We start from the raw sequence: 23,183 nt of genomic DNA, 5'->3' as shown, positions 1-23,183 counted from the left end.
TCTTCTGTGACTAATATTTGGATAATTGATTGTTGGAAGCTCAGGAAGCCTCTCTCTCTCAGAGGGGTCGAAGCTAACTTCTTTATTTCTGAGGTAGGGAAGAAAATGAGGATGTTCTGCCTTTTGCTAGACTGAATACTGTCCTCCAAAAATTCACATTCACCAGGAATCCCAGAATGTGACCTTATTAGAAAATAGGGGCAGGGCATGGTGGCTTATGCTTGTAATCTTAGCACTTTGGGAGGCTGAGGCAGGAGGATCACTTGAGGTCAGGAGCTCAAGACCAGCCTGGCTAGCATGGCAAAACCCTGTGTCTACTAAAAACAGAAAAATTAGCTAGGCATGGTGCATGCACCTGTAATCCCAGCTACTTCGGAGGCTGAGGCTGAAGAATCACTTGAACCCAGGAGGCAGAGTTGCAGCGAGCTGAGATTGTGTCACTGAACTCCAGCCTGGGCAACAGAGCAAGACTCCATCTCAAAAAAAAGAAAAGAAAATAGGGTCTCTGCAGATCTAATTACAAAGAGGTCATATTGGAATAGCGTGGACCTTAAATCGAGTAATAATGGCATCCTCATGGGAAGAGAAGAAGAGACAGAGACACACAGGGGAGAAGGCCACATGAGAATGAAGGAAGAGAATGGAATGATGTGGCCACAAGCCAAGGAATGCCAGCAACCACCAGAAGCCAGAAGAGGCAAGGAAGGATTCATCCCTAGAGCCTTCAGAGGGAGCACTGCCCTGCCCGTTTCAGACATCAAGCTTCTGGAACTGGAGACAATGACTTTCTGTTGTCCTGAGCCACTCATGTGGGGAACTTTGTTAGAACAGTCACAGCCAGGTCATGTGCTCCTGGATGCATCTCAGGCATTAATAAGCACTGTCTTGGCCAGTCAGGGTGGCTCACCCCTGTAATCCCAGCACTTTGGGAGGCTGAGGTGGGTAGATCACCTGAGGTCAGGAGTTCGAGACCAGCCTGACCAACATGGAGAAACCCCATCTCTACTAAAAATACAAAAATTAGCTGGGCATGGTGTTGTGCATCTGTAATCCCAGCTACTTGGGAGGTTCAGGCAAGAGAATCACTTGAACCCTGGAGGCAGAGGTTGCAGTGAGCCGAGATTGCACCATTGCACTCCAGCCTAGGCAACAAGAGCGAAACTCCGTCTCAAAAAAAAAATAATAAGTACTGTCTTGACTGTGGTCATCAAAAATATTTGATTAAGGGTTAGCTAGAAAGCCTGACCCTTTCACAGATGGACGGAAGGGCCAAAAGAAAATAGATTGTTTGCAGTGGGGCAAGAAGGATAAGAATCCTATGGAAAAAAAAAACAGAGGGATTTGTTTAGTGAGTGCTGGGGAGAGGCATTTGTTTTCTTGCTTAAAAAAGAAACACAGGTTGGGTGCGGTGGCTCAAGCCTTAATCCCAGCGTTCTGGGAGGCCAAGGTGGGTGGATCACCTAAGGTCACGAGTTCGAGACCAGCCTGGCCAACACTGTGAAACCCCATCTCTACTAAAAAGACAAAAACAAAAGAAAAAGAAATTAGCCAGGCATGGTGGTGAGCGCCTGCAATCCCAGCTACTCAGGTGGCTGAGGCAGAGAATCACTTGAACCTGGGAGGCAGAGGTTGCAGTAAGCCAAGGTGGCATTGTTGCACTCCAGCCTAGGCAACAAGAGTGAAACTCTCTCTCAAACAAAAAAAAAGAAAGAAAGAAAAAAAACATTTTTAAATCCACTCAGTGGAGTTTAAAAACACATTCCCTTTGCACGGTGCTTTTGGAATCTTTTCTAAACTTCTGTTGAACATGATCTAATTTGATCTTCATAGCAACTCCCTGAGGTGAATAAGGCAGGCCTTTCTGAACACCTATTTTCTAGTTTGCATTAAAGGAACGGAATTGGCTGGGACCAGTGCCTCATGCCTATAATCCCAGCACTTTGTGATACAGAAGGGAAGGGCTCAGAAGGGAAGAATGTGGTCCCTTTAAATGATATGGAAGTGAGGAAGGGAAGTACTGGGTAGAGGAGGCTGTGGCCCCTGGCTAGGGCTCCACCCCAGGGCCTGTGCCCACGGACCTAGGTGAGGACAGGCATTTTTGTTTTCCTGCCCAAATGTTGCATTTCCCAAGACCACCCTGGCTGCCACACCCCCATTCTGTGCCTATAAAAACCCTGAGACCCTAGCAGGCAGACACACAGGCAGCTGGACTTCGAGAGGAGCACATCAGTGGAGGAACACAAGGGTGCTGGACGTCAAGAGGAACGCACCAATGGGCACCGGCACACCGCAGGCCACTGACTGGCAGAACAACCCAGAGTTTGGCTGGGACAGTCGGAGAAGAGTCAGGCCACTCACCCGACTCCAGGGGTAAACCGTCTCCCTTCTGGCTCCCCCATCTGCTGAGAGATACTTCCACTCAGTAAAACCTTGCACTCTCAAGCCTGTAATCCCAGCACTTTGGGAGGCCGAGGCGGGCAGATCACGAGGTCCTGGCTAACGGAGTGAAACCCCATCTCTACTAAAAATACAAAAAAATTAGCCGGGCATGGTGGCGGGCACCGGTAGTCCCAGCTACTCAGGAGGCTGAGGCAGGAGAATGGCGTGAACCCAGGAGTCGGAGCTTGCAGTGAGCTGAGATCGCACCACTTCCGGTACACCAAGACAAGAACCCCGGGACAAAGAGAGCCCTCTGTCCTTGCAATAAGGCGGGGGTCTAATTGAGCCGACTAACACAAGCTACCTACAGACGGCTAAACTAAAAGAGCACCCTGTAACACACGCCCACAGGGGCTTCAACTATAAACGTTCACCCCTGGACACTGCCATGGGGCTCCCTGCCTGTCTGCATGCTCCCCTAGAGGTTTGAGCAGTGGGGCACTGAAGAAGCAAACCACACCCGCATCGCATGCCCTTCAAGGGGGACAATGGAACTTTTCCCATTTCATCTGAGAGGCCAAGGCAGGAGGATCACTTGAGCCCATGAGTTTGAGACCAGCCTGCGCAACATAGCAAGACCCCATCTCTACAAAAAACAAGTAAACAAAAAAATAAACATTAAACATTAACGAGCTGTGGTGGCACACACCTGTAGTCCCAGCTACTCAGGAGGCTGATGTGGAAGGACTGCTTGAGCCCAGGAGGTTGAGGCTGCAGTAAGCCAAGATTGAACCACTGCACTCCAGCCTGGGCGACAGAGTGACACCCTGTTTCGACAACAACAAAAGGAATGGAACAAAATAACTTCTCAAATAGCTAGCAGAGGCAGATCTGGTTCTCAAATGCAGGCTTTCCAGGTTTAAATTCTTATTTCTAGCAGTATTATGGAGAAACATGATCACTAATACATGAAGGAGAGGAGGTTTCAAGTTCTGATGAAAAGATGGTAAAGAGAGGAGTTAGTTGACTAGGGGTGACTAGCAATGGGAAGAAAACGCATGACACCACTTAGAGGAAAGAAGAAAAATAAGCATAGAGGTGACTGAGCAGACAGAAAGGACTAGGAATAAGCGTGTCTGGCCCCGTCTCTGCATTTTTTTCCCTTGCATTAGTAACTTCCCTGATGACTTGGATGAATCTTCTCTTCAGGGCACCTAGTGTTCCCTTTCTGTCCACTTCTCCTTTCCCAGGGCCCACGCAGTCTGGGAAAGCATGCTCTGCAGGCTTCTCATATCTTTCCTTCCTTAATCAGCCCCTAGCATCTCTACGTAACCCATATACACCTGGAGTTCCACATGTCCCAGTCTTTGCACTGCAGTGAATTCAAAGAATGGTAGACTCTAGCTGGGCACAGGGGCTCACACCTGTAATCCCAGCACTTTGGGGGGCTGAGGCAGATGGATCACTTGAGCCCAGGAGTTCAAGACCAGGTCTGGCCAACATGGTGAAACCCCACCTCTACTAAAAATACAAAAATTAGCTGGGCTTTGTGGTACATGCCCTGTAGTCCCAGCTACTGGGGAGGCTGAGGCGGAAGAATTGCTTGAACTCAGGAGGCAGAGGTTGCAGTGAGCTGAGATCGTGCCACTGCACTCCAGCAGTCTGGGCAACAGAACAAGGCCCAGTCTCAAAAAAACACAAAGACAAAACTAAACCAAAAAAAAAAACACGCACACACACAAAAAAAAACAAAGGTAGACTCCAATAGGAAAAATTCACTCAAAAGCAATTCAAATAATTATTCAGTCAACCCAGTTCTCAGTTCTTTATTATATATATAAACTTATTCTGTCCAGATTCCCTAGTTTTCTTTTTCTTATCTTTTTTTGTTTTCTTTTGAAATCGGTCCTCACTCTGTCAGCCAGGCTGGAGTATAGTGGCACAATCATGGCTCACTGCAACCTCAACCTCCTGGGCTGAAGTAGTTCTCCCACCTCAGCCTCCCAAGTAACTGGGACTACAGGTGCATGCCACCATGCTCCGTAAGTTTTTATATTTTTTGTAGAAACGGGGTCTCACTATGTGGGCCAGGCTGTTCTTGAACTCCTGGATTCAAGAAGTCCACCTGCCTCAGCCTCCCAAAGTGCCAAGATTACAAGCATGAGCCCATGCATCTGGCTGATTCCTTCGTTTTCTTTTTCTCTTTGCCCATTGCCTGGATTCCACAAGCAGAAAGAAAACCCAGGGGCTGACTTTGTAGGCAAGACTCTTTCCTTTTCAAAACATAAATTGGTTCAAGTGGTACCAAAACTGAAACATGTTTACAACTTAACATCTTTTCTTCCTACCCATTCAATCTCTTGAGCAATGAGAAAAGACACTGAGCTCTTTATTTGTGTAGGGAAAAGAAAGAGAGATCAAACTGTCACTGTGTCTATGTAGAAAAGAAAGACATAAGAGTCTCCATTTTGAAAAAGACCTGTACTTTAAACAATTGCTTTGCTGAGATGTTGTTCATTTCTAGCTTTGCCCCAGCCACTTTGCCCCAGCCACTTTGACCCAACTTGGAACTCACAAAAACATGTGTTGTATAAAATCTAGGTTTAGGGGATCTAGGGCTGTGTAGGACGTGCCTTGTGAACAAAATGTTTACAAGCAGTATACTCGGTAAAAGTCATTGCCATTCTCTTGTCTCAATAAACCAGGGGCACAATGCACCATGGAAAGCTGAAGGGACCTCTGCCCTTGAAAGCAGGGTATTGTCCAAGGTTTCTCCCCATGTGATAGTCTGAAATATGGCCTCGTGGGATGAGAAAGACCTGACTGTCCCCCAGCCTGACACCCGTAAAGGGTCTGTGCTGAGGTGGATTAGTAAAAGAGGAAAGCCTCTTGCAGTTGAGATGGAGGAAGGCCACTGTCTCCTGCTTGCCCCTGGGAACTGAATGTCTCAGTGTAAAACCCGATTGTACATTTGTTCAACTCTGAGATAGGAGAAAAGCTGCTCTGTGGTGGGAGGGGAGACATGTTTGCAGTAATGCTGCCTTGTTATTCTTTACTCCGCTGAGATGTTTGGGTGGAGAGAAACATAAATCTGGCCTACGTGCACGTCCAGTCATAGTACCTTCCCTTGAACTTAATTATGATATAGATTCCTTTGCTCACATGTTTTTTGTTGACCTTCTCCTTATTATCACCCTGCTCTCCTACTACATTCCTTTTTGCTGAAATAATGAAAATCATGATCAAAAAAAACAGGGAACTCAGAGGCCGGTGCTGGTGCAGGTCCTTGCTGTGCGAGTGCCGGTCCCCTGGACCCACTGTTGTTTCTCTATATGTTGTCTCTGTGTCTTATTTCTTTTCTCCGTCTCTCATCCCACCTGACTAGAAATACCCACAAGTGTGGAGGGGCAGGCCACCCCTTCAATTTGGTGACACATAGCCTGCGCCCTCAAAGAACACTGACACCCCTGTAACATCCATTCGAAGAGCTTCTCCATACCTCCCCTCCTTTATCCCCAAGGACACTGGGTTAGAGATCACGGAGTCATTCACAACATGATGTTTAACACCGAGACGCTCTGCAATTGCTCCTTCAAGATGACTCAGAAGAAGATCCAGTGCTGAGACAATCGTGTTCTCTCTCTCTCTGGATCACCGCCCAGAGACAAGGACTGCCAGAGACCCTGGCTTCCCCAGCTGCTGCCTCTCATTCCTGCGCCTGTGGGAGGAGAGTTCGAAGCTGTGTGACCTTGACCAAGTTACTTACCCTCTCTAAGCATATGTTTCCCTAAATGTGAAATAGGGATGATGGTGATGTGTTTATTTCACAGATTTGATAGAAGGATTAAATGAGAGATGCATCAAAAGCAGTGGGCACAGGGTCAATGCTCAGTGAGCTTTCTCTTTTCTTATCAATAGACAGGTCTTCATGAGGACAGAGACTGGCTTCATCTCGACTGTAGCCTCAGGGCTGGCCACAGTGTCTGCACCCAGCAGGACTTCAGTAAATATCTGTTTATACACTAACCGCAGACTTAGGCATAAAAGCCCTTTGGAAGAAAGTTGACCATTTCATGCACCTTCAGACTATGAAGAGCAATGATGACAACTTTAGCTTGAGAGGGTCTCAGTGCCCATTCATCACCACTGTGAAAAGGCAGAAACCAGAGCTGTGTGTTTAACTCCCAGCCCCAAAACCTGTTGGCTTTGCTTTATCACTATGAGCTTCCAATGGCATCCCTTTAGAATGGGGCCTCTCTCTCCTTCCCCAAGGCACCAGCCTTCACCCCAGACCTATCCTTATTAGCTGGTGTCTCCTCTCTGTACTCTGAGCCCATGCTGTGCTCGTCAGATAGCAACATGGGAGAATACAGCAGCCCAGAATGCAGGCGGTAGAGTTAGATCCCCAGAACAGGATCTCAGCCGGCTCCATCCTTCCTCAGCTGGGCGACCATGCCCATTGACTTCCTCTCTGTGCCTGAGTTGCTCCATCTGTGAAATGAAGATTGTCATAGTCCCTGCTTTAGAGTCACTGGGAGGATTACCTGAGAAAATGCAGGGAAGGTGCTTGGAACTAAATGTTCAAAAAAAGTCCATCTGGCCAGGCACGGTGTCTCACGCCTGTAATCCCAGCACTTCGGGAGACCGAGGCAGGTGGATCACTTGAGGTCAGGAATTCAAGACCAGCGTGGTCAACATGGCAAAACCCCGACTCTACTAAAAATACAAAAATTAGCCAGGCATGGTGGCAGGCACCTGTAATCCCAGCTACTTGGGAGGCTGAGGCATGAGAATCTCTTGAACCTGGGAGGCAGAGGTTGCAGTGAGCCGAGATGGTGCCACTGCACTCCAGCCTGGGCAACAAGAGCAAAACTCTGTCTCAAAAAAAAAAAAAAAAGTCCATCATTCTTATTAATGGAGGCCAAATGATCTCAGCACTTCTTTGGATGATCAGTACCCTCCAAGCCAGTGTTATCCAATAGACCAGAGGTCCCCATCCCCCAGACCACAGACCAGTAGCAGTCTGTGGCCTGTTAGGAACTGGGCTGCACAGAAGGAGGTGAGCAGTGGGCTAGTGAGTGAAGCTTCATCTGTATTTACAGCTGCTCCCCATGGCTAGCATTACCGCCTGAGCTCTGCCTCCTGTTAGATCAGCAGCGGCATTAGATTCTGATAGGAGCACCAACCCTATTGTGAACTGCATGTGGAAGGGATCTAGGTTGTGTGCTCCTTATGAGAATCTAATGCCTGATGATCTGTCACTGTCTCCCACCACCTGGAGAAGGGGTCATCTAGTTGCAGGAAAACAAGCGCAGGGCTCCCACTGATTCTACATTATGGTGAGTTGTATAATGATTTCATTATATATTATAATGTTCATAACAATAGAAATAAAGTACACAATAAATGTAATGCACTTGAATCATCCTGAAACTTCCCCCAACAAATACATGGAAACTGGTCCTTGGTGCTAAAAAAAATTGGGGACCACTGCAATAGACTATTCAGTCACGGTCCAATCAAACATTCTGCAATGGCGGACTTGCTCTACTCTGCACTGTCCAACATGGGAGCTGCTAGACACCCACATGGGCTGTTGAGCCCTTGAAATGTGGCTGGTGAGAATGAAGAACTGAATTTTCAATTTTCTCTTAACTAATTTTTTTTTTTGAGACAGAGTCTCACTCTGTCCTCCAGGCTGGAATGCAGTGGTGCAATCTCGTCTCACTGCAACCTCCATCTCCCAGGTTCAAGCAATTCTCCTGCTTCAGCCTCCTGAGTAGCCAGGATTACAAGAACCCACCATCATGCCCGGCTAATTTTTGTATTTTTGTAGAGACGAGATTTCACCATGTTGGCCAGGCTGATCTTGAATGCCTGACCTCAGGTGATCTGCCCAACTTGGCTTCCCAAAATGCTGGGATTACAGGTGTGCCACCATGCCCAGCCTTAATTCATTTCTAAATCACAAAATCTAAACAACAAGTGGCTAGGAGCTACCATAGTGTACAAGGCAGCTGTAGAATCACAGGAAATTGTCAATGACCCTGTCCTGCTTCAAGTTGACTTTTCCCCCTCATGGTGAGACTCTAGATTCTTTCCTCTTCTCTCACATTTTTTAGACTTTCAGAATTAGACCATGAAAATAAGTTCTGTCCTTCCAAGAAAATAACGTTCATAACACTTACTGTATACCAGGCTGATTTCAGTGCTTTACATGTATTAATTTACAACAACTCTGAGGCAGGAGCTGTGATTATGCCCATTTAACAGATGACAAAACTGAGGCACAAAGCAGTACTGGAACTTCTCAAAGTCACACAGGTAGCAGGAGGCAGAGCTCGGATTTGAACTCACTTTGGGTTCAGCAACTCACAGCTCTCACCTATGACATAATATTACTTCTGTTGTCAAAACACTTAGACCTGGATTTCACAGGAGTCTTGTGCTTGCCTGGTTGCTAGGGAGGTTTTCATCATCTTCCTTATCTCACAGTACAAAACCCAGGGCCTCCATGCTCTTGCTCTGGTGACCGTTCACTGGCAGGAGGCTTCTGGGAAGGTTCTCCTTTTCTGTCATTTTTCTTATTCGTGGTTTTTTGTTTCATTGGTGTTTATCTGCAGAACTTTGTTTCCTTCTGCTCAATTCATAATCAGAGTGCTTTTCCTCCTGGCTCAATTCATAAGTGTTTATGCAAAAAGAGGTTGGGCACAGAGCCAGGCGACTGAGGACACCCGGCTCATCTGGCAAGTGGATATCAAAATGTTGTATCTCGTTCTGCCATTCCCGGCTCCTGCTGTGGGGCTGGGTCATCTGCCAGCTCTCCAAGGAGCTGGTGGGAAACCGCTGCAATCAGAGCGAACCGCGGCTCGGGTGAGCCCGCCTCGGCACAGCACTCCAGCTGCCCCCAGTGCCTTTTGGTGACACATCTGCATTGCCAGGCAGGGCTGTGGGAGGGTCGCCTACCTCCTGTCCATCACAGAGAAAACCTACCCTTGTCCCGCGTCCCTTCCAGGCAGGCTGTGTGGGGATTGCTGCGTTCACCTTTAATATGGCTAAAATGTTTTCCTTCAATGACAGTAATGCTGCCAGAACCCATCAAGACACCCAGGAACTGATGTGCCTTGGCAGATGATGCTGGAAAGACGGGATTCCCGGCAGCCTTTGCATCTGTTGCTCACAGCCCACGAGCATCTCCACTGTCCAGCAGGTCAGGGCACGGTCTCTCTCTCTCTCTCTCTCTGATGGTCTCTCTCACGGTTTCTCTCTCTCACGGTCTCTCTCTCTCACGGTCTCCCTCACAGTCAGGGCAGAAAGAGAGAGAGTTCATCTGGAGCAGACTCGCATTTTTAATGAGTGTCGCCGATAATTTAACATGATCGATGGCTGAGGTATTTCACCAAGTTCAGGAGTCCCAGTTCTCAGAGAGAGGCACCAGCCATGACTGTAAGACCTGGGCAAACCGTACAAACCACACAGCAGGTCTCACCCCTCCCCAGAGAGCTCCAGAGAGTATCAAAGAGTGAAACAGCAGAGGGATGGTCTAGGTGGGGTCATCATGGCTGGCAAGGGTCTGTGACAGCACCTTGTTAGGCTACTCCCAAGAGGAAATTTGGAGAGAGGGTGGGAGGGCAGCTCTCAGTGCAAGCTAAGTCTCCTGGAAAGTAACTTCCAAACTTTGGAGGATTGTGAGCAAGATGGGACCAGCAACTTCTACCTAAAAAATGTTCATAGCAAGATAACTCATCCTAATATTGGTCCAAGCTAGGTCTTTATTATGGATCATAAAGGCTCTGAGAATAACAATGTAACCTCCAAAAGGGCTGCGGGCTTTGAGGAATCTCAGGCAACTCGCTTCCTTCTGCTCAGTGACTCGCCTGGAGCACAGCAAAGCAAGGAAACACTTAGAGCCAAGCTTGAGTTCTGAATTTCAAATACAGGGAGTCCATCTCTTTCTACCCAATTGTTCCCTAGAATCAGTAACTAACTCCTTCCCCTTAATGGCACGTACTTCCTACCAAAGCACAAGCGCGATGGGCTGTCCATAGCCTCCCCAAAACATGTGCACCTTGTGATATAAATTCTGTCACCGAAAGAGACCAGACAAAATGCAAAACCAAAGTGGAGCCTTTCCTTGAATTATAGGTTCTAAAGAGTTTTGGACCCTCTACAAAACCCAAGAGTTAGGAATTGCCTGGAAGAAGCACAAGCCCTTGTTTTAAAGAGGCAATTTAAGAATAATAGCCATGCTGATGCCACACTACGCTAAGGGAGAATAATGAACCTAATAAAACTATCGACCTTCCAATTGCGTTTGCTGCTGGAAACACTGATTATGCTAAATAAAGGGTAGAATAGTAAATAGCCACTCTTTTGCATCCAATTAAGTGTTCAGATTATTTCTCAGAAGTATTTGTTGAAAATAGCACTTCTGATAATCATGGGTCCCAAATAAACAGAGTCAAGTGTGGTGTGGTACATGTGTGAGTGTGTGTGTGTGCACACATGTGTCTTTCTGGAGCTCATTTTGTGGAGATCCCCCATAGCTCCCCAAATTCCTATGAGATGAAATAAGAAAAATCACAGTTTCCTAAGACCATAGCTTGGGATATCTTTGGAAATGGTGTGTATTGAGAACACAGCATACGGAAACTATTTCATGTTGGCAATATCTGTGATTTAACATTGCAAACATTAGAAATGCAACTGGTTCTTCAGAGCCACCTAAGTCCCTCATAATGGCAATATTAGCTTCTTCTAAATAATAAATTAGCCAGTCAAACTATGTTCTACAGAATGTTAGAAGTTTCATCCTTCTAGTCAATGTCACATTTCAAGGCAAAGTCGATTTATATGTAAGTTAAACAAAGTGCTGTCACTAAAAATTGAGAATTATGTCTAATGCCAATCAGAAATGGAATAAATAAGTATTAGAGGATTTGCAAGTGAAAGCTACCATAGAAATGCTATCATCAGGAAGGAAAATGTATTACCTGCAGAGGTTACACATAAGACGCTAGAACCCAGAAGAGAAAGAATCTCTGTAAATATTTCCATTAAGTTAATCAAGAGAGGCTGGGTACGGTGGCTCATGCCTGTAACCCCAGGACTTTGGGAGGCCAAAGCGGGCGGATCACGAGGTCAGGAGTTCGAGACCAGCCTGGCCAACATGGTGAAACCCTGTCTCTATTAAAAACACAAAACATTAGCCGGGCATGGTGGCGTGCACCTGCAAGCCCAGCTACCCAGGAGGCTGAGGCAGGAGAATTGTTTTAATCCAGAAGGCAGAGGTTGCAGCAAGCCATCACAGCATTGCACTCCAGGCTGGGTGACAGATCACAGCTCCATTTTGAAAAAAAAAAAAAAAGAAAGGAAGTTAATCAGGGTGAGAATAGGATGAGTTTTTCACCCACAAAAGGAGATGAGATTCACGCATTCTTTCAACATGCATTCCATCAATAGTGAGCACCTGCTCTGGGCTAGGCCCGTTCTAGGTACCAGGAAATGGGTAACCAACTAGACATGGCCCCTGATTTGGAGCTCACATTTTAGAGCAGCTAAATGGACAGTAAACAAGTAAGCAAATTAAGATCATCTTAAATTGGGGGAAGTTCTTTAGAGAAGAACTTCCAGAAAACTGAATCGCATCATAGACTATGACTGCCAGGTGGTAGGGAAGGTAATATCTCAACTGCCTGTGGATAGCAGAGCTTCTGAGGCCTTGCAAAGTATTTAGTACTAAGATTTCTGTCTTAGGTCAAGTTCCCTAAAAGCAGAGCCTGAGGCAGGGATTGAGTGCGTGTAATTCATTCAGGAAGAACTCTCAGGAGATAGGAGTAAGGAAAACAGGATATGGCAGGGAAGGAGCTAAGTGAGATGTGGTCTCAGCTGGAGACTGGCTCCAGTCTGATCTCACAGGGAGCTCCAGAGGATGAACTGCACCACCACGTTATCCCAGCCTGAGATCTTTTGTTCTCCTGTGTCAGCCAGTCACTGGCCAAGGGCTGCAGACTCTCTTGGGGCCCCAGCAGACTGGAGGAGAAGAAGCATGGTCTGCGGTCTACTCTTTTGTGCACACCCACCCACCTCTTCCCCAGCTGACACTGCTGGAGGAGGAGAGGGGCAGATGTCATCTCCTCCTATGACAACCTGTGAGATGGCAATGGCCCTTTTCCTGTTGGGTGTAATCTGCTGCCATCTCTTGCTGTCTGCAGCATGACACAGAAGGGTGAAGGTCACCAGGTTCCACTGACAGGGGTTTTTGTCTCAAGCAGCAACCCTAGGACTGCGGGTCCCTTGCAAGATTCAGCCACATTTCATGACTGTCTGCAACACACCCCATGCCTCTGAGGGAAAGAACACAATGCCCCATGCTGCACCCATTTCTGCCAGACTGGGGTCCCTGATCTCAATTTCCCTCTGCAGTCCCCAACTCTGGGGTTTGCAGACACATTTCAGATCCCTCCTTAGTACCTCCCAGGAAGCAGAAGCCAGAGGAAATAATCCTTGTCCCAATGCACTTGACCATGCCACCTCACTGCATGCTCTTTCTCCCTCTCCAGGAAAAATCAAGCTTGTTGAATACTTACCAATGTGCCCACATGCATTTAGTCCCCATAACCACTTCTTGGGGCAGCATTACCATCCCCAAGTTACAGACGAGGAAACTGAGGAGAGCATTTATATAACATGCATCTAAGTGGTGGACAAAGGATCTAACCAGGCAGTGCGGCACCAGAGCACACATTTTTGTTGTTCAGAGAGATGGGGTCTCTCTCTGTCCCTCAAACTGGAGTGCAGTGGCCTGATCATAGCTCACTGCAGCCTTGAACTCCTGAGCTCCAGCAATCTTCCCGCCTCAGCCTCCCGAGTATCTGAGACTAGAGGCATTCACCACCAACCCAGCTAATTTTTAAAAAACATTTTTCTAGAGATAGGGTCTGATCCCAAACTCCTGACTTCAGGCGATCCTCCTGCCTCAGCCTCCCAAAGTGCTGGGATTACAGTTGTGAGCCCCCGCGCCCAGCCCAGAGCACATTTTTTTTTTTTTTTTTGAGATGGAGTCTCACTCTATTGCCCAGGCTAGAGTACAGTGGCAAAATCTCGGCCCAGAGCACACTTTTAACCACCATATCATTCTGCCTCTGCGTAGGTTAGTCAAGCTCTGTAGCTGATCAGATGTCTGTAGAGAGAAAGAGACATCAGTTTCCCCTTCTTCCAAACACCCCCAAATTTTACAAGTGATTTTCTCAGATCCCTCAGCATCAGGTATGGGGATGAGCAGGGCAGTCCATCCCCTTCCCAATGGCGCAGCAGATATCCCAAGATTACATCTCATTGGCTCTGACTAGGACATGAGCCCAAAGCTGAACCAGTTGCTGTAGCCATGGCATGCAGCATCCTCGGTCCTCTGGCCAGGCCGCAGCTCCATCCCACCTCTGGATCCTCGGGTTGAGACAATATATCTTGAACCAGGCATGGACTGAAGCTCAAGGAGGAGTCAGAGTAATGTGACCCAGCCCACCAGGAACTGGGTGCTGAGCAGGCAAGCATTCATCACCTACTGCACACACCAGGGAAGGCTTGGTTCCACCTGGGGGCAAAGAAAAGGGTGCCTGCTCCGTGCCAAAATGTGGTGTCCAACACTGTATCTTAAAGCTAGCTGGCTTTGTAATCCCAGCTACGTGGGAGGCTGAGGCAGGAGAGCCACTTGAATCCAGGAGGCGGAGGTTGCAGTGAGCCAAGATCAAGCCATTGCACTCCAGCCTGGGTGACAAGAGAGATATTCTGTCTCCAAATATAAAAATAAAAATAAAAAAATAAAAAGCTAGCCTGCTTAGTCCTCACAAAGATACCATCTACTTTTTGGCATTCCACAGGTAGAAACACTGATACACTGAGACACTGGGAGATTTTAAAACTCACCACCAGCTGGGCACGGAGTCTCATGCCGGTAATCCCAGCACTTTGAGAGGCTGAGGCAAGAGAATTACTTGAACCCAGGAGTTCAGGACAAGCCTGGGCAAATTAGTGAGACCTCATCTCTACAAATATTTAAAAAAAAAAAAATTAGGGCTTGACGCGGTGGCTCACACATGTAATCCCAGCATTCAGGGAGGCCAAGGCAAGTGGATCACTTCAGCCCAGGGATTTGAAACCAGCCTGGCCAACACGACAAAACTCTATCTCAACTAAAAATACAAAACTTAGCTGGGCATAGTGGCACATGTCTATAATCCCAGCTACTTGGGAGGCTGAGGCACAAGAATTGATTGAACCCAGGAGTCAGAGGTTGCAGTGAACTGAGATTGTGCCACTGCACTCCAACCTAGGTGACACACTGAGACCGTGTCTCAAAAAAAAAAAAATTGGTATGGTGGCACATGCCTGTGGCCCCAACTACTCAAGAGGCTGAGGTGGCAGGATCACTTAAGCCCAGGAGTTCAAGGGTGCAATGAGCTATGATTGTACTATTGCACCACTACATATACATATATACACACGTATATACATGTATATATGTATGTAAATATATATACACGTATATATATGTATGTATATATATATACATGTATATATATGTATGTATATATATATACATGTATATATATGTATGTATATATATACATGTATATATATGTATGTATATATATACATGTATATATATGTATGTATATATATACATGTATATATATGTATGTATATATATACATGTATATATATGTATGTATATATATACATGTATATATATGTATGTATATATATACATGTATATATATGTATGTATATATATACATGTATATATATGTATGTATATATATACATGTATATATATGTATGTATATATATACATGTATATATATGTATGTATATATATACATGTATATATATGTATGTATATATGTACACACGTATATACATATATGTGTATATATATACATATATACAAATGTATATGTATATGTGTACATATACAAATATATGTATATATGTGTATATACAAATATATGTATATATGTGTATATACACATATGTGTATATATGTGTATATATATGTGTGTGTATATACAGATATATGTAAATATGTGTATATATACATATATGTATATGTATATATACACACATATATACATGTGTATATGTATGTATATATACACATATATACATCTATATGCATATGTTTTTATATATACACATTTATACATGTATATGTATATATGTATGTGTATATATACACATATATACATGTATATGTATATATGTATGTAAATATACATGTATATATACACATATGTACTGTATATGTATATATCCACATATGTACATGTATATGTATATATGTCCACATATGTACATGTACACGTATATATGTACACACATATACATGTACACGTATATATGTACACACATATACATGTACACGTATATATGTATATATGTACACACATATACATGTATACGTATATATGTACACATATATACATGTATACGTATATATGTACACATATATACATGTATACGTATACATGTATGAGTATATATGTGTGTGTGTATATATACACATATGTAAATATGTATATGTATATATGTATGTGTATATACGCACACATACACACACATATATACACATATACATGTATATGTATATATACACACATATACATGTATATGTATATATGTATGTATATATACACACACATACATATGCATGTATACGTATATATGTATGTATATACACACATATATATACATGTATATGAGTATATATGTGTGTGTATATATATGTGTATATATATAAAAAATACACATGCACAAATTCACCACCACCAACTCAGAGATTACCGTCTCCCTCTATTCTAGGGAATTATTTTTCATTTTGCCATCTCTGAAGTTGGAATACACCTTACAATCACTGAAATGTCACGGTCTCGTTGGCAGCATTTTTCTGCTTAGTAGCCCATAAAATAATAGCACATCTTGTAACTAACAGTGTTGTAGATGCTATGAGATCCTGGGGAAGCCCAGAATCTAACTCCACCCTGTCTGACTCCAAAGACCACATATTTCCTATGCCTTTGGACTGGGGCACAGATGTAGACAACTCGAGCTTTGCTTATTGTGAGAAAGGTATGAGAAATGGCGCCGACGGAATTTTCTTCTTGTAGTTGCAGGGGAACAAAGCGGCATCATTCCACTATTCCAAGGGAGGTGCTAAATACGAGGGTGAGGCTGTCAAGCGGTCCCTGGTGGAGTGCTAGACTCACCCAAACAGCAACGAGACAGAGCGGAGGGAGAACATCGATACCGTCATGAACTGGTTCACCAAGGAAGACTTTGACTTTGTGACTCTGTGCTACAGAGAGCCAGATAACGTGGGACACCTATTCGGGCCAGAGGCAGAGAACAGGAAGTTGATGCTTCAGCAAATCGACAGGACCATCGGGTATCTGGTGGGAGCCACTGAGAAGCACAGCCTGCAGAGCACCTCAGCGTCATTATCACATAAGACCATGGGATGACCACCGTGAAGAAGAGACCCAATGTCAACAAGATCCCTTGTCCAACTACATCAAGTTCAGGGACTTGGTCAAGTTTGATATTGTGGGCTACGGTGGCTTTGGGATGCCCCTGCCCAAATTGGGGCAAGAGGAAGCCCTTTACCAGGCACTGAAGAATGAGTACCCTCACCTCCACATCTACAAGAAGGAGGAGTTTCCAGAACACTTCCATCTCGCTAAACATGACCGGGTTCTGCCAATCGTGATGTATGCCAACTCTGGTTACACTATCAATGGGGTAAGTTCATTCTAAAATGAATAAAGTCACCTTGGATCTAGGAGACAACCATTAGGGAAGGGTGGTTCTGCAAAAATCAAACATAAGTGCACAGCCGGGCACGGTGGCTCACGCCTATAATCCCAGCAATTTGGGAGGCTGAGGCAGGTGTATCACCTGAGGTCAGGAGTTTGAGACCAGCCTGGCCAACATGGTGAAACCCCATCTCTACTAAAAATACAAAAATTAGCTGGGCGTGGTGGTGCACATCTGTAGTTCCAGCTACTCTGGAGGCTGAGGCAGGAGAATCACTTGAAGCTGGGAGACAGAGGTTGCAGTGAGCCAAGATCATGCTACTGCACTCCAGTCTGGGCAACAGAGTGAGACGCTGTCTCAAAAAAATATAATAAAATATAATATAATAACAAAACAAAACAAGATAAAATAAAATAAGTGCACACACTACGAGTTGTAGCCCACAGGGTCCTAAATGTTTCCCACCCTCCGCCCAACCAATGCTGCCTCAAATTACTGTTACACATTATTAATGACCAATTCAACTTGATAAGGCTGATTAAAAATAAAAATAAGGCTGGCCATGGTGGTTCACACTTGTAATCTCAGTGTTTTGGGAGGCCAAGACAGGAGGATTGCTTAAGGCCAGGAGTTCAAGACCAGCCCGAGCAACATAGGGAGACCCTCTCTCTACAAAAAACAAATAAATAAATAGCCAGACATGGCGATGCATGCCTGTAGTCCCAGCCACTCAGGAGCCTGAGGTGGCAGGATTTCTTGAGCCCAGGAGGTCAAGGCTGCACTAAGCTGTGGTTGCACTACTACACTCCAGCTTGAGCAACAGAGCAAGACCCCATCTCTAAAAAATAAATAAACAAATAATAAAAAATAAACACCAACTTCATTATTCAAAATTGTGCATAGCACTTCACTGAACATTGAATAGCAGTTCTTTCATTTTTATCTTCCCAGCAACCCTATAAAATAGATGCTCTTAGTACCACCATTTTAAAGAAGAAATCACAACCTAGAGAGAAGTGACTTGAGATTAAAAATGGAAGGTTGGTCTGGGTGCAGTGGCTCACACCTGTAATCCCAGCACTTTAGAAGGCTAACATAGGTAGATTGCTTGAGCCCAGGGGTTTGAGACCAGCCTAGGCAACACAGTGAAACACCATCTCTACAAAAAATGCAAAAAATGTATCTGGGCGTAGTGGCACGTGCCTGTGGTCCCAGCAACTCAGGAGGCTGAGGTGAGAGAACTGCTTGAGCCTGGGGGTGTTGAGTCTGCAGTGAGCCATGATCACGCCACTGTAAGATAGGAGGCAGGACTTGACTCCACAGGCAGGGCTTGGACACCAGACAAAATTGAGGACTAACTAAAACAGGGCTGGGGCAGAAGCAGCTTTCCATCAGACATGCCCACCAGTGTGCCATATAAGTTTACTATTGCCAAGGTAACACCCGGGAGTTACTGCCCCTTTCCATGGCAATGACTCAATGACTCAAAAGTTACTACCCATTTTCTAGAAATTCCTGCATAAACTGCCCTTTAATCTGCATGCAATTAAAAGTGGGTATAAATGTGATTGCAAACTCTCTGCCACTACTCTCTGTCTCTAGGGTAACCCTGCCCCACAGGAGCAGTCACAGGGCTGTAATGCTGCCTCTTCAATAAAGCTGTTTTCTTCTATACCTCCGGCTTGCCCTTGAATTCTTTCCTGGGTAAAGACAAGAACCCTCACGTGCTATTGAGAGGTGACAGCATGCTGGCAGCCCTCGAGCTCACTCTCGGTGCCTCCTCTGCCTGGACTCCCACTTTGGCGGCACTTGCGGAGCCCTTCAGCCCGCCGCTGCACTGTGGGAGCCCCTTCCTGGGCTGGCCGAGGCTGGAGCCGGCTCCCTCAGCTTGCGGGGAGGTGTAGAGGGAGAGGCACGGGCAGGAACCAGGGCTCGGCATGGCGCTTGTGGGCCAGCGTGAGTTCCGGGTGGGCATGGGCTCACTGGGCCCCGCACTCAGACTGGCCTGCCAGCCCCGGTGGACCCAGGCAGTGAGGGGCTTAGCACCTGGGCCAGCAGCTGCTTTGCTCAGTTTCTCGCAGGGCCTTAGCTGCTTCCCTGCAGGGCGGGGCTCGGGACATGCAGCCCACCATGCCTGAGCCTCCCCCCAACCCTCCATGGGCTCCTTCATGGCCTGAGCCTCCCCGAGGAGTGCCGAGCCTACCCAGTGGGCACCGCCGCCTGCTCCAGGGCGCCCAGTCCCATCGACCACCCAAGGGCTGAGGAGTGCCAGCGCAGGTCGCGGGACTGGCAGGCAGCTCCACCTGCGGCCCCCATGTGGGATCCACTTGGTGAAGCCAGCTGGGCTCCTGAGTCTGGTGGGGACTTTGAGAACCTTTATGTCTAGCTAAGGGATTGTAAATACACCAATCGACACTCTGTATCTAGCTCAAGGTTTGTAAACACACCAATCAGCAACCTGTGTCTAGCTCAGGGTTTGTGAATGCACCAATCAACACTCTGTATCTAGCTAATCTAGTAGGGACTTGGAGACCTTTTGTGTCTAGCTCAGGGATTGTAAATGCACCAATCAGCACCCTGTCAAAACAGACCAATCAGCTCTCTGTAAAACAGACCAATCGGCTCTCTGTAAAATGGACCAATCAGCAGGATGTGGGTGGGGCCAGATAAGGGAATAAAAGCAGGCTGCCCCAGCCACCAGTGGCAACCCACTGGGGTCCCTTTCCACACTGTGGAAGCTTTGTTCTTTTGCTCTTTGCAATAAATTTTTCTGCTGCTCACTCTTTGGGTCCACATTGCCTTTATGAGCTGTAACACTCACTTCAAAGGTCTGCAGTTTCACTCCTGAAGCCAGCGAGACTATGAACCCACCAAGAGGAACAAACAACTCCAGATGCGCCGCCTTAAGAGCTGTAACACTCACCTGGAAGGTCTGCAGCTTCACTCCTGAAGCCAGCGAGACCACAAACCCACCAGAAGGAAGAAACTCTGAACACATCCGAGCATCAGAAGGAACAAACTCCAGACACGCCGCCTTTAAGAACTGTGACACTCACCCCGAGGGTCCGTGGCTTCATTCTTGAAGTCAGTGAGACCAAGAACCCACCAGTTCCGGACACACTATGCTCCACTTCAGGGCTCCCCTGCCCTGCATCAACTGCAGTCTGGCCTGGGTGGGAGAGAGAGAGACCCTATCTTAAAAAAAAGAAAGAAATGCAAGGTTAAGTGCTGCCCCCAAGCCTGAGTGGCTGATCATTATACAGAGTACACAAAGATCACCAAAAAAGTCACCACAGAGGCCCCCCGCCACTGGTTCTCATTTGCCCATATCAAAAAATATGCAAGCCTGTTCCTACAAAGACACACACAGATGCTCGTAGCAAAATTATTCATAATTGTCAAAAGGTGGCAACAACACAAATGCCTATTAACAACAGATGAATGGACAAACAAGTACAGTCCACCCGTGTGATGGAACATTAATCAGCCACAATATGGAATGAAGGGCTGATTCATGATACAACCTGGATACACCTTGAAACCATTAGGCTAAGTGAGAGAAGCCAGACAAATATTAGATGATTATATATATATATATATATATATATATATATATATATATATATATGCCCAGAACATGAAAATCCAAAGAAACAGAAAGTAGATTAATGGTTGCCAGGAGCCAGGGGTGGGGATAGTAGGGGGGAAATAAGGGGTGACTGCTAATGGATACAGGGTTTCTTCTGGGGTAATTAAAATTTCTAAAATTGATGGTGATGATGGCTTCAAATCTCTGTGAATATATTAAAAACCACTGAATTATGCACTTCATTTATTTATTTAGAGACAGAGTCTGGCTCTGTTGCCCAGGCTGGAGTGCAGTGGTGCAATCTCAACTCACTGCACCATCCACCTCCCGGGCTCAAACCATCCTCCCACTTCAGCCTCCTGAGTAGCTGGGACTACAGACACACACCACCATGCCCAGCTAATTTTTTTGTATTTTTGGTCGAGACAGGGTTTTGCCATGTTGCTCGGGTTCATCTCAAACTCTTGTGTTCAAGCGATCCTCCCACCTCAGCCTCCCAAAGTGCTGAGATTACAAGTGTGAGCCACCATGCCTGGCCAAATGATACATTTTAAATGGGTAAATTGTATGGTATATGAATTATCTTTCAGTAAGGCTGTTATTAAAAAGTAGCTTTAAGGGCCAGACATAAGGGCCATGCCTGTAATCCCAGCATTTTGAGAGGCCAAGACAGGAGGATCACTTGAGCCCAAGAGTTCAAGACCAGCCTAGACAACATGGCAAAACCTGGTCTCTACAAAAAATTTAAAACTTTGGCTTGGCGTGGTGGCTCACGCCTGTAATCCCAGCACTTTGGGAGGCTGAGGTAGGTGGATCACTTGAGGTCAGGAGTTCAAGACCAGACTGGCCAACATGGTGAAACCCTGTCGCTACTAAAAATATTTTTTAAAAATTAGCCAGGCATGGTGGTGGATGCCGAGGCTGAGGCAGAAGAATGGTTTGAACCCAAGAGGTGGAGGTTGCAGTGAGCCAAGATCATGCCACTGCACTCCAACCTGCTGGGCGACAGAGCGAAACTCCATTTCAAAAAAAAAATTAAAAATTAAAAATTAGCCAGCGGTTGTGGCTCGTGTTTGTAGTCCCAGCTACTCAGGAGGCTAAAGTGGGAGGATTGCTTGAGCCCAGGAAGTTGAGACTGCAGCAAGCCAAGATTGTGTCACTGCACTCTGGCCTCAGCAACAGAACAAGACCCTGTTTCACAATTTTAAAAACAATTAAAAAAGAGCCTAAAGAAAACAAAAAAACCAATGCTAACTGTGAGACATAAATAAGGTTGTCTATTTTTTGTTAACTACCAACTAACAATTCATGGCAGAAACAAAGTTTAAATGATGCTATAGCTGGGCGCTGTGGCTCACACCAGTAATCCCAACACTTTGGGAGGCTGAGGTGGGTGGATCACCTGAAGTCAGGAGTTTGAGACCAGCCCGGTCAACATGGTGAAACCCCGTCTCTACTAAAAATACAAAAATTAGCCAGGTGTGGTGGCGGGTGCCTATAGTCCCAGCTACTCGGGAGGCTGAGACAGGAGAATCGCTTGAACCCTGGGGGGGCGGAGGTTGCAGTGAGCCAAGATCGCGCCATTGCACTCCAGCCTGTGCGACAGAGTGAAACACGGTCTCAAAAAATAAATAAATAATTAAATAAATGATGCTATAAACCTCATGTGAGGGAAGACTGTCCCAGGTACAGCTTGAAGAACCCTTGCTGTGCATAGGAGCCAAATGCGATAATTATGTTTGCAACTTGCTTCATGTCAGCTTGTTGCAACTCCAGAGTGTAACAGGTATGAGAAAACTCATGGGGTTACTGTTTAATGTTGGTGGAAATATTCACATTAAAATACAACAGTTTATCACCTAAGGTATATTTTATCCCTCAAGTGGCCCGGAACACTGTGATTGCTGCACACCAATCACACGCCCATAGCTAAGGCCTTGCCAAGGAGAAATTCCACAATCACCTGGCCTATTTGTAAACCTGGTTTATGACGTTTTATAACAGGATATCTTGACAGTAGCATGAGGACATTTAACGAGACAAGAACATTCCCCACTGACCAACCAGATGGTTTCAGGGAACAGGATGCTGTGCTCAGTTTAATATTCTGCTGAACTGACCATAAGGCAGACAATCCTTTGGGTCAATTCCTCTCACTGAATCCACTTCTCATCCTGTCCACCTGCCTGCTTTGCAGTGCAGAGTAAAGTGGGCCTTCCTTGACTCTCTTCAGGGACCAATGTGCTTGAGGCCATCATGAGGACATTCTTTTTTTTTTTTTTTTTTTGAGAGAGTCTCGCTCTGTCGCGCAGGCTGGAATGCAGTGGTGTGATCTCAGCTCCCCACTGCAACCTCTGCCTCCCAAGTTCAAGTGATTCTCCTGCCTCGGCCTCCTGAGTAGCTG

At 45.9% G+C, this 23,183-nt stretch overlaps 1 protein-coding gene across 4 annotated transcripts in view; it reads right to left on the bottom strand.

The window, feature by feature from the left end:
* The window catches only part of LOC115933946 (collagen alpha-4(VI) chain-like), a 151,863-nt gene that overhangs the window by 123,660 nt on the left and 5,020 nt on the right, over positions 1-23,183 (bottom strand). For 3 of the 4 annotated variants that reach the window (XM_063704170.1, XM_063704171.1, XM_063704172.1), the window contains one exon: positions 20,247-20,359. In XM_063704170.1, the coding sequence (XP_063560240.1) occupies positions 20,247-20,359 (113 nt within the window). Of the gene's footprint in view, positions 1-20,246; positions 20,360-23,183 lie in introns of those variants that run through there. The other variant, XM_063704173.1, reaches the window with a different exon arrangement.

Source organism: Gorilla gorilla, chromosome 2, assembly GCF_029281585.2.
Source record: "Gorilla gorilla gorilla isolate KB3781 chromosome 2, NHGRI_mGorGor1-v2.1_pri, whole genome shotgun sequence".
Classification (NCBI taxonomy): Eukaryota; Metazoa; Chordata; class Mammalia; order Primates; family Hominidae; genus Gorilla; species Gorilla gorilla.
The sequence above is the reverse complement of the archived record's forward strand: the minus strand, read 5'-3'. Positions and strand labels throughout refer to the sequence as shown.